Raw genomic sequence first — 12516 nt, forward strand, 5'->3', positions numbered from 1 at the left:
ACCTAGCAGGAGCGAGGACACCTCAGGACAAGCCGAGACCTCACCAGAGATGCGGTGAAAGGGGCAGAATGGCGGCGGCCCCGAGGCAAGGCCGCTGGCCTGACCGGAGACGGCGGGACGGCTCCGGGCTTCCCTCAGAGCGGGCTGCGCAGCGCGCGCGGCCGCCAGGTGGCAGCGTGGCGCCGCCCGGCGAGGCCGTGACGGGGCACCGCCCCCGCCCGCCCCCCCGCCGCCGCCGCCGCCGCCACCTCCTCGGGCGGAAGAAAGGGCGAGCGGCGGCCGGTGCCGCACCGCAAGGAGCGGGCATGGCGGACGGGACGCGCTCGCTGCGCGGCGGCAGTCCGGCTTCCAGCCCTGTGCTGGGCGGACGGGGCCGCTCCGTAGTGGTGGCGGCGGCCGGGGGAAGCACCCTGCCGGGCCACGGCTTCCGCAGGGTGACCCTTACCAAGCCCACCTTCTGCCACTACTGCACCGACTTCATCTGGGGGCTGGCCGGCTACCAGTGCGAGGGTAAGGGGATGAGGAGGGCGGTGGGCGGCCGGGCGGGAGGCAGGGCAGCCGGCCGGGGAGAGAGGGGGGCCAGGCCGGGCGCCTCGCTGCCGTGCTGGCCGGGGCGGGTGTCGGTCGTGCGGGACCTGCTGGGAACGATCGCCACGTCCTGGGCGAGATGGGGCGGGCGGGGGCAGGAGGAAGAAAATTCTAAAAATACTACTACTAACAATAATAATAGTATTCTAATGATAAAAGCAGTACATTCCACTAAAAAACCTAACAATAGTAATAATAAAAATTATAGTAATAATGATGAATTCGAACAATAATAATTCTGATAATAAATTATACCAATAATAAAAGTTCTGATAGTAATAATATAAATTCTAACAACAATAATAAAAAGTTGGAGGTGTGGCACTTCCTGCTCTGATGTGGTTATGCAGCTCTGCCCATCCCAGGATGGATCTGCTGTGAGCCACCAGTGCCCACTGTGGTCCCAGGGGTGCTCTTATCTGCAGAAATGTCTGATGGCATGGAGGAGCTGCAACCTGTGTGGAGTTTGAACCTTTTAAACCTGGGCTGATGCCGGGGAGGGGAGAAGGAGTTGCTAGGTCTCCTTCTTGCCCCCCACCAGCAGCTAAGTTCCTGGAGGCAACAAAATGATGGCTTGTTCTGATGCAGTAAAACCAGTGTTGTAGGAAAAAGAGAGGTTCTCCATGTCCCACTTTAAAAAAAAAACAACCTCCTACCCCCCCAAAACAACACCTTGATGTCTACTTGAGCATATGCAGTCCAGCCAGCTTGGGTTGGATCTCCAAGACCACATCTGGAGGAGCCAGGTTGTACAAGAGCTTCATTGTTGGGTAGTATCAAACAAGGCTGTGGGTGTAGAGCAAGTACCTTGCAGTGCTTGAAATAGCTCCTGCTTTTTGTTGGTTTTGTGGGTGAAGAGGGTATGGGACTAAGTTGGGTGGAAGTCATGTTCCTGTGTGGTGCAAAAAAAGTCTTGCAAGAACAGTTTTATGTTTGCTTAAAACTCTGCTGAGAGATGCACTGTTCTGTCTGCACAGCAGAAAGTCACCATCTGCCCTAACAGCTAAAAAGCCCCAAACTCGAGTGAAAATTTCATAAGTTGTGAAAATGCACAAAGCTCGTCTTTTATGTCACTGCCTTAAGAAAAGGCAAGTTATTGGAGTCACAAAAGCAGGCATTCAGGTGCCAGTTTTGTTACTTGAACAGCTGAGTGGCTTTGGTATGTTAACAGGTAAGAAAATGTGAAAGGCTTTTATCTGCAATGCCACACTTTTTTTTTCCATTTGCATGCTATGTACATAAAGGTAGTGCATAGCTGTAACTTGAATTTAGGGTCTTGTCTTAGTTTGAAAACTGTGCTAACAGTTTGTGGTCTGGAATTGTTTTTTCCCCTTTGGCTTTTCAGGCTGAATTTTGGGTAAAGATCGTTAGCACCACTGTCTGTGGGCTAATGACGCACTTCCAAGCTGCACTGTTAAGATACTTCTTTCAAACCTACATCTGAAACCTCCACCCCAAACAAGTGGTGTGTGTGAGGGGTAATGAGAGAGAGAAAAATACTCTTAGTCTTCATTAGGTGTAACATTCCCTGCTCAGAGTGTGTGTGGGGGAACCCTGTAATGACACCTGGCACATCAGTGTCTCCTTTGGGTGAAGAACTGATTTTTTTGTCTGTTTTCAACCAGCTATGCTCAGTATCATGTTTGTATTTTTGAACAACTTACTGCTAAACAGCAAATTTAAAAAATATGTGATGGGTCATTTGCTGATGGTGGCTGCTTTTGACAGCCATGCATACACCCTTGTACCTGTTTGAATAGCTTGGCAGCTTGTTTTTTCCAAGTTATTTAATAAATGCTAATATGATTTCTTGAATGATATTTTAAGTAAATTCCATTTAATAATTACCTCCTTGTCATGTTTGCTTTAACTAATGGAGTTTGATCACTGTTCTTTGGAATGCAATAAAAGTGATCTCTAGGAGTGCCAGGCTGAGTAAAAATAAAATTAAAAAAAAAAAAAAAACCCCAAAAAACAAAAATCCGCTCAGCTTTCAGTGAAGGAAATGTTTGCAGTAGACTGGAAAAACTTGGTAGCTAATCGCTATCGCCTTTTTCTTCTCCCCACTGAGACTAGGATTGCGAGTGTAATTGCAGCTGCACTGATGCTGTCTTTGTTTGGACTCCTTTTGATAAACTGGCTTTGAAATGAAGCTGTTGAGTGGCCTCTTTCTAGGTGAATCTGCAATGGTTTCTGTTCCAAATCTGTGGGTTCAAAGTGTTCAGTGTCCTGATCCTGTTTGTGTTGATGTTCCCTGAAGCTGGTCTCGATCAAAACAGAAAGTTTCCAAACTTTGAAGGGAACTGAGCATGCTGGTGATAAGACTCCATCAGTTAAAGGAGGGGCTGAGGGAGCTCCTGCCTGTCATTATTTGAAGTAGTTGTGTGGCCTAAATGACCTAGGTTTGAGGTTTGAATTGTGATCGTGCTTTTGACCCTTAGAAAATGACATTTTCTGTATGTGAATGATCAGGTCTGTGGAGTGTTTCAGTAAACTTATCAACTACTCAGCAGACCGGCACATGCCCACGTGGCTTACGTGGCTGTGTAGCAAAAACACAAGAAAGTATAATGAATTCTTAACACATTTCTGGCAGTGCAGGCCAAGATAAGTGGTTCTTCTTTTTTCTTGTGGACTCTGAAAAATGCATAGAAGAGATGCTCGATGCTCCCCATACAAGGTACAGAGTGTCCTGGATCTAATCCCTTTTTTTCAAAGTAAAATACTGCTCCCCTCTCCAGTTCTGGGCCAGTAGTGCTGTTGCCAGCACTTTGTACAGGAGGGGAGGTACTCCTGGGTAGAATTGCAGCTCTCTTGCTAGACTGGCAAGATATTTTTATAAGTGAAATTTTACAGGCAAGGCAGTAGACTTCCTACGTGGATTAGGTGCGCAATTGGGTCTGAAGATGTCACTATATTAAGCTTTTGTGCACATTTACTGTAATCTCAGTCAACCAGGCTTGCAGCTGTGGTGGTTTTTTTTTTCCCCCCTTGCAAATATGCTTTCCATAAGGTCTTTGTAAATGACTCTTTATGTTTCTTGCCACTTTACTCTTTGTAGCCGTGGATTCCTTTGATAAGTGTGTGTGTGTGTGTGTGTGAAAGAATAAGTGATGTTTGGATAGTAACATGAACAATTACTGTCTTACATTGCTCTTGCTTTCCAAAGCCAGGTCATTTCAGTTTCAAGTGAGTTTAAATTTCCTCAGGCTTAGTAAGGAAGGGGCAGTGTAAGTGACTGAGTTTCTGTACATGTGTGTGTGCACCTTAAAAATGAAAAATAGTAAATATATGAAATCTGTATAAGAAATAGAGTTGAGTTCTCATTGGTAGTGCACAGAGGAATCAATTTCATACATGAAAACATATCTGGACGATATTTTAATTTGGAGTTTAGTATTTATTTTAGCCACCAATAAATACATTTCTTTTCTCACTGCTTTTTTTTTCTTCCATAAAAGACTTAAAAAAAAAAAAAAAAAAAATTGTGAATCTGTACATTTTGGGGGCTACAAATATTTACGGTACTGTAAATCTTTCTGATGTGAACTCAGTTTTGTTTATTTTAACCAAAGGTAAAATGTAAGGGATTTAAGTAATAAGCAAGTTGGTTAGGGAATTTAATAGAATTGTTTAGCCATTTTTACATTATATCTCACTATATATATCTTTCATTAGAGCATTTATTGGAAGCTGCTGTCAGGGACTTTTTGATATGTTTTGTGTCTACTAGGGAAATGTCATTTGAGCAGGTAGGGTACTTGTTTTGATATGAAGGCACTAAGTCAAATAATACTTTGGGAAATAGCATCCTTGTTTTCTGTTTTTGTATTTTGGGGGGTTTTTTGTTTGATTGTTTTTTAGGCTTTGCATTCCAAGGAGAACCTCCAAACATATTCCAAGATGCAGAAATCAGTGTTACTCCTAACACCGCAACTTTTCCAGAATAAAATGTAAATGTTGAATTGGAGTTATGTCTATGCCATAAATCTCTGACTTAGACAGCCATAAAGCTGCTGTGATTGGTACAGGCATGTCCCAAACGTGGACAAGCCACGTTATGCCTCATTAGTGTAGGAGAGCCTGGAGATGTTCAGACAGGATCTCTGCAGGGTCTGGGGATGCACATTCTGGACATCTTTTGGATGGAGTCTTCTCCATTTAAAGACTGTTCTAAGGAACTGGAGTCAAATAGGGAAGGTGTGTGTTAGTTTAAAACTGAAAGTTACACCAACAGGGAATCTCTGTACAGATATGGAAGTAGTAGCAGGGAATAAAGGGATGAGGAGCAATCTCCTTGGACTGTCATCCTTTCTGGTTGGTTCTGTTCTTGGGACAGGCAGCCTGAACATCCTTGACCCTGCTGGCTCTGTTCAGCTCAGTTTTGAAGGAAGTGAACGATATGTGAGATTCCCCAGAAAGTCTTAATGCTTGCAGTTCAAAAGGAAAACAAATTCTTCCTTCTTCTGACAAGCTTGGCTTGCTTTTAGTGCATTTTGAGCTAAAAGCAAAAGATGCAAGAAGGTAAAACTGCAGTAAAATGGTGCTTCTATCCCATGATCAGTTTGAATTTTCAGGACTTGCTCGCTTTATTCTTTAGTAGGTTCCTTGTCAGTGGTAGGGCCTTTCCATGCAACAATAAGATGTTTGATGTTGAGAGGCAATATGAGTTTGTGGTTGAGATGTCGTTGACTGGATCTGACTTTGCTGTATTTAAAACTTACATTGAGCCATGTGACTGACTCTGCCTTGGGAACAAACACACAGACTGTCAAAAACTGAAAAACCACCAAAAAACACTCCCCGAAAGAAACCCTGACACAGAAACTTAGCTCAGTTCTAGTCAAGCTGAAACATATGTTGGGAAAAATGTTTGGAGGATTGACTGACACACTGAAAGATGCAACTTACTTACTGGTCTGGATTTAAAGGATAATCTATTTTGTACTGGAATTTACACTTTTCTTTTCCCTGTCTCCCTCTGACATTTATTTGGAGGAAAAACATCATTGTCACCATCAGAGATGCAGAGGAAAGGAGGGGGAGATTTGTAAGGACACACACAGCTTTTGTAGCTGGAAGCTATATTTTGTGTTCATAGCGTTATCCCAGATTTCAGTTCAGAAACTCAATTATGTAGGAAATAACTTACCACAGAAAGTGCTAAAGCCAGTAATCCAATACCAGGCTTTACACAGCACTTTCGTATTTCATCTATGTTTCTGCCTCAGTCTGACTCAGTGATAAATGACAAAAGCAATAAAGAAGGTGCTCATCAATCCATCATGGTCTGGAGTGGCTGCAGCTTGCTCTCTCCAGGTTTCCTTTCTAGATGATCTTTCATCTAATATTGCTTAGATTTAATAAGGTCACATGTTCCTTGGCCATCTTCTAGGCTAATACCCCCGGTTCTTTCCATATCACAAAATTTTTTTTTCAGTCTTCCTCTGGTAAGTTTCCTGTGGACGGTAGTTCTTGCAGTGCTATGCTAAGGGTCTAAAAAGCCTTTTATTCTTTCTTGCAGTTGTGTGGGAGATAAATGCCTAACTAGTTATTTCTTTCTGATAAACAAAGGACATTGAACTCTAAGGCTTTCACCATAAAACATTTTCTAAGCACTGTACTGAGCCATTTAATAGTGTTTTCTTTAAAACTTGAGTAGAGTTTCAATCAGAAGTGACCTCAGTACTTCATGGGTGCAGAAGCACTTGCCTGTTCCTATTTTCTGTAATGTTTGCAAGTATTAGCTGAGTGTTTCCCCCTGATTCAGGGGATTTTCTCTTCGGAAACCAGTACATTTTGGTAACACGTCCCCTTTCTCTAGAGGTGGTGTGCATTCCTTCTTTATAGATGTGGAAGTTTGTATTAGAATAGGATATAGTACATCTTACTCAGCAACACACATCTCTGTGTGTGATTACTCTGTCCTTCACTTTTAGTCATCAGCAATTTTTTTAAGTAGTGATGTTACTTTTATTTCAATAAAATGCCTGATACTGTTAAGGTATCCTAAGGTTTTCCATGTGAAAAAACCCATTAAGTAATCGCTTTGCATTGACAATTGATTCATAATAAGGGACGTGTTAGGTACAATGGGCATTTATTACCCAAGAGTAGATGCTGATCTTGAGGTAGGGTCTCCTGCTTATAGTGCTATGGAGGATGATGTGCAAGGTTTTTAGTTTTCATTCTCCTTTTGGCAGTTTGTAACAGATGATTCTGTTGATTCCGTTCCCCCCTGCCTTGCTCTGAATTCCGAGTCCAGGGATAAGGAATTTTGCTGCATTGTTTCCAGTGGGTTCCCTCTGGACAGGGTCCCTGTTGCTTGTCTGTTTTCCCCTCTTTGATTATGTACTCTTTTCAGCTCATCCATAATGTTGCTTTTCTGCTTACTATCCCATGGAAACCTGGTTCTCTTCCTGCTTGTGGAGCTCTTCTGTCAGTTGGCAGCTTTGAATTCTCTTTGAATTAGACTGTCCCCGGATGACCTTTGCTTTTTCATTATGTCTCTAGTTTCTTCCAGTTGTTTCTAACATTGCATTTCACCAGCTCAAAATGTCTTCCTCCCAGGCTGCTTGTTGCTTATTAGGACCATCCTGGCTCAGGAAAATCCCTTTGGTGAAACTGCTTTTGCAATCCCTGTTGAAGACAGGTGACTAAGTTACATTCATGTATTTAATTTGCCTTGGCTTCGGTGTGGAAAGAACAGGATGTATCCATAGCATATAGACCTTTCTAAATTATTTTATAGTGTGTGCTGATCACCTCCTGTTCTCCCGCCTACCCCTGCCTTTTTATTTAATAGCACCTTTCAGTTTTGAGAGAAGGCTGTTGGAAACACTTGCCAGCAAAGAGCAAAAACTAACATTTGTATATCACAATGTGATAAGGAACTAAGTGGAAATGTACTTCTTTTTTTCTAAATGTGCCACCACAGTATTCTTCTTTTTGAACCATATTGCTGCCTACTGTTGTCTCACTTGTGAAAGTTTGTTATTCACTAGTGTACAGTCAACCCCTAATTTCACTTCCTGTTTTTTATTTAAATATTTTTATTCGCTTGGCTCTGGAAGAATGTGTGTGTGTATATATTCATACATATATATTGATATATATATACACACAGGAAGAATACATGTATTTTTATATATGTTTGTTGCTTTTTTTCTGTTTAAAACTGAATATGAGTGATTTACATGGAAGTATGTTTCAGATTATGAAGGTAATATTGCTCACCTGCTTGGCTTCTTTTTAAATACGCCTTGTATGATATAAATGCTGTGCTACTTGCTATGTAAAAATAATGTCATTTAAGATCTAAAGCAACTAAAAGTGAGAATAAAAATTACTGTGTTTGACCACAATTTATTCTGTCCCTGGAGGTTTTACATACAGAAGACTGCTAGAGACATTCCTAATACTTCGCTAAACAGATGCACTTGGGAAAAACTGAATGATTTGAACTTCAGGTGTTAAAATAGGAGTAGTAGTATGTTGTTCTGCAGGGTAGATTACAGTGGCTAGGAAATGGGTCTTCCAGTTTAAGTACAAGAATATGTAGCAAAAAAAAAATCTCTGTTCCTCATTGCATGTCTTTCTCCTCTGCAGAATGTGTCACGTTTTGGTTTGTTATGATGTAATTCAGGAAATGAGTCTGTGCCTTTTCTGCAGTACTTTCTGTACAGCACGTGGAGATAAAAACTGGTACACCTTGTTAACCAGTGAGCGTAGGAGTCCTCCACTAACCTATTCCTTAAGTGTTTCAAACAAAAATACTTCCTTAGTGCTGAAATTGTTGCGTGATTGGGAGCTTCAAAAGAAGGCAGAAGGAAATTGCTAAGAATCTTCTAAACATGAAGAGGGCATGAGGGAAGGATGTGAACATGAAGTGGAAAGGTTAGTCCTGTTTGAGACCATGGATGCTCTCTTTCAGAATAAAAAATGCCCTTTGTGAGATGAAAGATTTTCTTCAGATTCTAGTTAGGATGCTACAGTGAGTGTAAATCATCACACACACAAATTTGCATAAGGAAAGTGATTAGGACTAGTAATCCTGGAATGTATCTGCTGTAGAAAGAAGCCCTTAGACTTGAATCAAAGGTGTAGGCTGAGTAGCATGACCTAGAAAAAGCCTGCTTTTTCACATTAAACCTCTTCTCAAAACTGTTGATACAGAGAACTGGAAAAGCTGATTTCAAACTTCTTGGATATTCACAAATATTTAAAAAATTTAAAAGTCTCCAGACACTTCTGCAAGTTAATACACAAATTTTGGGTGGCCACAGATGCCACTGGTGGTATAGTACCACAGCAGGACACCTGTGCCTGGTAGGTGTGCACGTGAGCTGTGAGCAGTGTGTCTGCGCTTGCTGCTGGAGGGTTGTCGGTGGTGGTAATGGCAGCCCTTCGAAAAGTAATCACAACTTCTTTATCCTAGAAGGGGTTGAAACCTGAGGAAAATGGTGCTTGCAATTATGTTTGCTCCAACCCTCTGTCTGGATGCTGGGGAGATTAACTCTGCAAATAGAAGATGCATGGTGAGAAACTGCGCATGCGACCCAAAATGAGGAGGTGTGAAAGTAGACATAACCTTAAAAACAAGTGAAAAGATTCCTGTTTTGGTTTCTGTGCCATTGACTTGCATGCATGTAGTTTCTCTTGTGAAGAAAAGAAGTTGACCAGTGCCTCGTATTCCCAACAGCACCTAAGACTATCAGATCTCCCCAGCTGAATCCTCTTTCAGAAATTGGCTGAAGTAGGAGGTAAAAATACTGTAATGTTAAAAATACCCTTCAAACAGCTAAGTATCATCGTCTCCGTTCTGGTTTTGACCTCTCTTACTCTGTTCCTCTTATCTTCTTGTTGCTCCAGAATAGCTCCTGTCTGGCAAGTGCCTTGAGATTTCTTGAAGCTATTGTATTTTTCATTCAAGCACTTTTTCTTCAGGAGGAGCAAATAGACTATTTAAAAAATAAATCCTCCTCCCCTTCCTTGTCCCAAATCTGGAAAGATAATGGAGATATATTATACTTTTGCTCAGTGTAACTTTATTTTCTAAATACGGTCTCACGGGAAGCCTTAAGAACCTTTCAGCATGCGTTGGTAATTCATGTGTATAAATTAATACCTGATTATGCTACATAATAAATTAAGAGCAAGTGCTACAAGAACTTGCCATGATAGTCTGATTAAAAAAACCCCACGATCCAAACAACAACAAACCAAGATAAAGAAAAACTTGAGATCATTTGGTGCCTCCTTAGGAATGATTTATACTTTCTTGGTGGTAGATTTTGAATTTTACTGTTTTGTGAACAGAGCTCTTGCACCTTGGAAGTTCTGATGCACTCATAAATGGTGTACATACCTTGACACTGCAGACTTCTGCTCTCCAGATAGATGTAAATGCTCAGCTTCTATGAATTATGTATGATCTTACTCATGTGAAAGAGACAGTTCCTTAAATTCAAGATAAGTATAGTCCTGAGTCTCATTAGTGACTCAAGCCTGAGTGGTGGAATTGAAATCCTCACTCTTTCTTAACAGAAATCATTTTAAAATGCTTGAAATTCGTAATGAAAATAGGAATGGTGATTTAAAAAAAAGTAACTCAGAGATTAGCACCTTCAGTTTCTTTCTGGAAATAGTGCCTTGTGAGTGTTTTATTTTCCTCTGATTCACCACTGTATGAATCATTAGTTTCCTGACCATGTCAATACCCTCACAGCAACCACATTGAAGAAAATACTGGATGTACTTACCCAGCTTGCAGAGGACCCTGGTTCTTTGTTTTTTGGGGTTTTCTTTCTCTCTGTTCCAGCTCTGTTTTTCACTCAAATCGTGCAGTTTTGTACACTTCTGTCTGTGATGCAGCTTGGAAATGAAGCCCTGCATGAATGAGAGGTAGAGGTTGCTATGGCAAATAGGGTATTTTTGTTGGGGTTTTTTTCCCTTCACTTGTTTTGTGGTGATAGGAAGTGTTAAGATGCCCTAGATAATGCTGAGATTACCAAAGTTAAAAGAGGAAGAACACTTATCTTGGGGTTACGTATATTAGTAATTTGGCATACATTTTAATTGTATTCAGTGTTTCTTTTAAAATTATAACTGCTGTGGAGGTAGGTGGGTGCTGTTGTAGCTAAGATTAGCAGTGAGTTTTAGTCTCCTCAGGATTTTTTATTACTTTTTTATGTTCTATGCTCAGCTTTTTAAGAGGCAAGGTGGAAGGAAGTGCACATCCTAGGGGCTGCAACCCTCCTGCTTACTGGGTACATCACTGAGCGTTGGAGGCTGGGTTTATGTAAAATGCTGCCTCTCTCTCCTTGGTCCATTCAAATGCTTACCTGTGTTTTGGAGGGAATTCATGGGTCGTTTCCCCCCTCTCCCCCCCACCGAGCATTGAGGCTCTGTGTGGGGTGTGTGCATGTGCCGTGTATGTTGTGTGCCCCTGGTGATATGCCCCATAGGTCCAACACTATATTATGGCTGCTCTGAATGCTGTAGTGTTGAGAATGTCTCCAAATTTTTGAGTACTGTGAGGGATTTCAGGCAACTGTGTAAACCTCACATTTTTCTGTCAAAATGCCTTCATGGCTTATGAAGTCCTGTGCTGCATTAAATTCTGCTGTGATCTGCTCTGTTTATTTAAGTGTAACTCAAACTGCTCTTTTTCAAAGCTGAAGACTTGCTACTGTTATTTCCTCAGTGGGGAAGCATTTTGGCTTGAATATGTCTAAGATTGCGGAAGTGTTAACAGGACTGATTTTTGTAGGAGACATCTGTGTTGTCCACCTGGGTTTTCAGAAACTAGTTATTGTAGTATGGCATTGACATTGTGTGTGAAGTTACATGAGCAATACTGGGCAACCAGTGGTAATGATGCAGGAGGCCATGTATGTGAGGGCTGGAAACCTGCAGGATTTATGTACATTCCCTAAGAATGTGAAGTTTTAGTTACAAGGAAGCTTTCAGTAAATGTCAAACTATTTTAGTGGATTTTCCTTAAAATTGAAGGCTGTATCAGACTGCCTTGGTGTTTTTTGTTGTGTTACTCTGTTCTGAATACTGTAATATATAGCTCTTTGTTTTGACCAGTAGCTGTGAGTCAGCTGGAGCATGCTGATAAACAATTGACAAAGTTTCTCTTTGTAAAGAAAGCATCATCCTGAAAGCAGTGAATTGGAGAAGCTGTTGCAGACAACAGCTGCAGGGAGTTAAGTGCCATGTCTTTAGTATTCTTGACACTGGTGTGCGTGTCCTACAGTAGGTGGTTCTGTGGTCCATCTGGGTCTCCCTTGTCACTCTCCTGGTTTTAACCATTGCATGTTTCTCTGCCCCTGCTGTCCCGTTTCACTTACAGATGCTGCAGAGCTGGTGCCTCTCTATGCTAGCCACTGTTTTTTATCTGTTGTTCAGCTGATCGCGTGGGCAGTCTGCAGCAGAAGACAAAAGCGGCTCCAGCTTAAGACAAAGTCAGAGGAAAACACCGATGTTTAAGTGGTCTTGAAGAGGCTTGTCTGTAGTGGTATCTACATTCTTCTTACCCCTATGGCATCTTGCTGAGATTGAGTTGGGTGTCATTGGAAGATCTCTCTTCTCCTTTCCAGGGTGTTAGGAGCTATAACCTTTCACTGCAGGTGCAGTGAGGGTGGTCAGAGTTTTTTCTGTCAGACTTCAAGCTGGCTTGACCCTTTCTAGCTGTGTAAAGGCTGCAGTCTGGAAGATCTGGCAAAAAGCTACAACTGTGTTAAATGGGCTGGCATCTGGTTTGTATGGGCAACCTTCATCCTCTAGCCCATACAAAAGAGCTACTGCAACGCTTAATTGTTTGCCTTCGGATAGACAGATTTCTGCGGTCAGAGACTTTCTTTTCAGGATCCCTGTCTTCAGCATCACTGAGCACCATTGCTAGTCCCCTAAGATGGGGAT

The 12516-nt window shown here is 41.9% G+C and overlaps 1 protein-coding gene across 5 annotated transcripts in view; it reads left to right on the plus strand.

Annotated features, from left to right (window-relative positions):
* Window positions 1-275: 275 nt before the first annotated feature.
* Window positions 276-12516, plus strand: part of DGKQ (diacylglycerol kinase theta) — a 105759-nt gene continuing 93518 nt past the window's right edge. For all 5 annotated transcript variants that reach the window (XM_054809528.1, XM_054809533.1, XM_054809530.1 and 2 more), the window contains exon 1: window positions 276-510. In XM_054809528.1, coding sequence (XP_054665503.1) covers window positions 306-510 — 205 coding nt within the window. In that variant the 5' untranslated portion in view covers window positions 276-305. The remainder of the gene's footprint in view (window positions 511-12516) is intronic.

The sequence above is a fragment of the Grus americana genome, chromosome Z, assembly GCF_028858705.1.
Source record: "Grus americana isolate bGruAme1 chromosome Z, bGruAme1.mat, whole genome shotgun sequence".
Lineage (NCBI taxonomy): Eukaryota > Metazoa > Chordata > Aves > Gruiformes > Gruidae > Grus > Grus americana.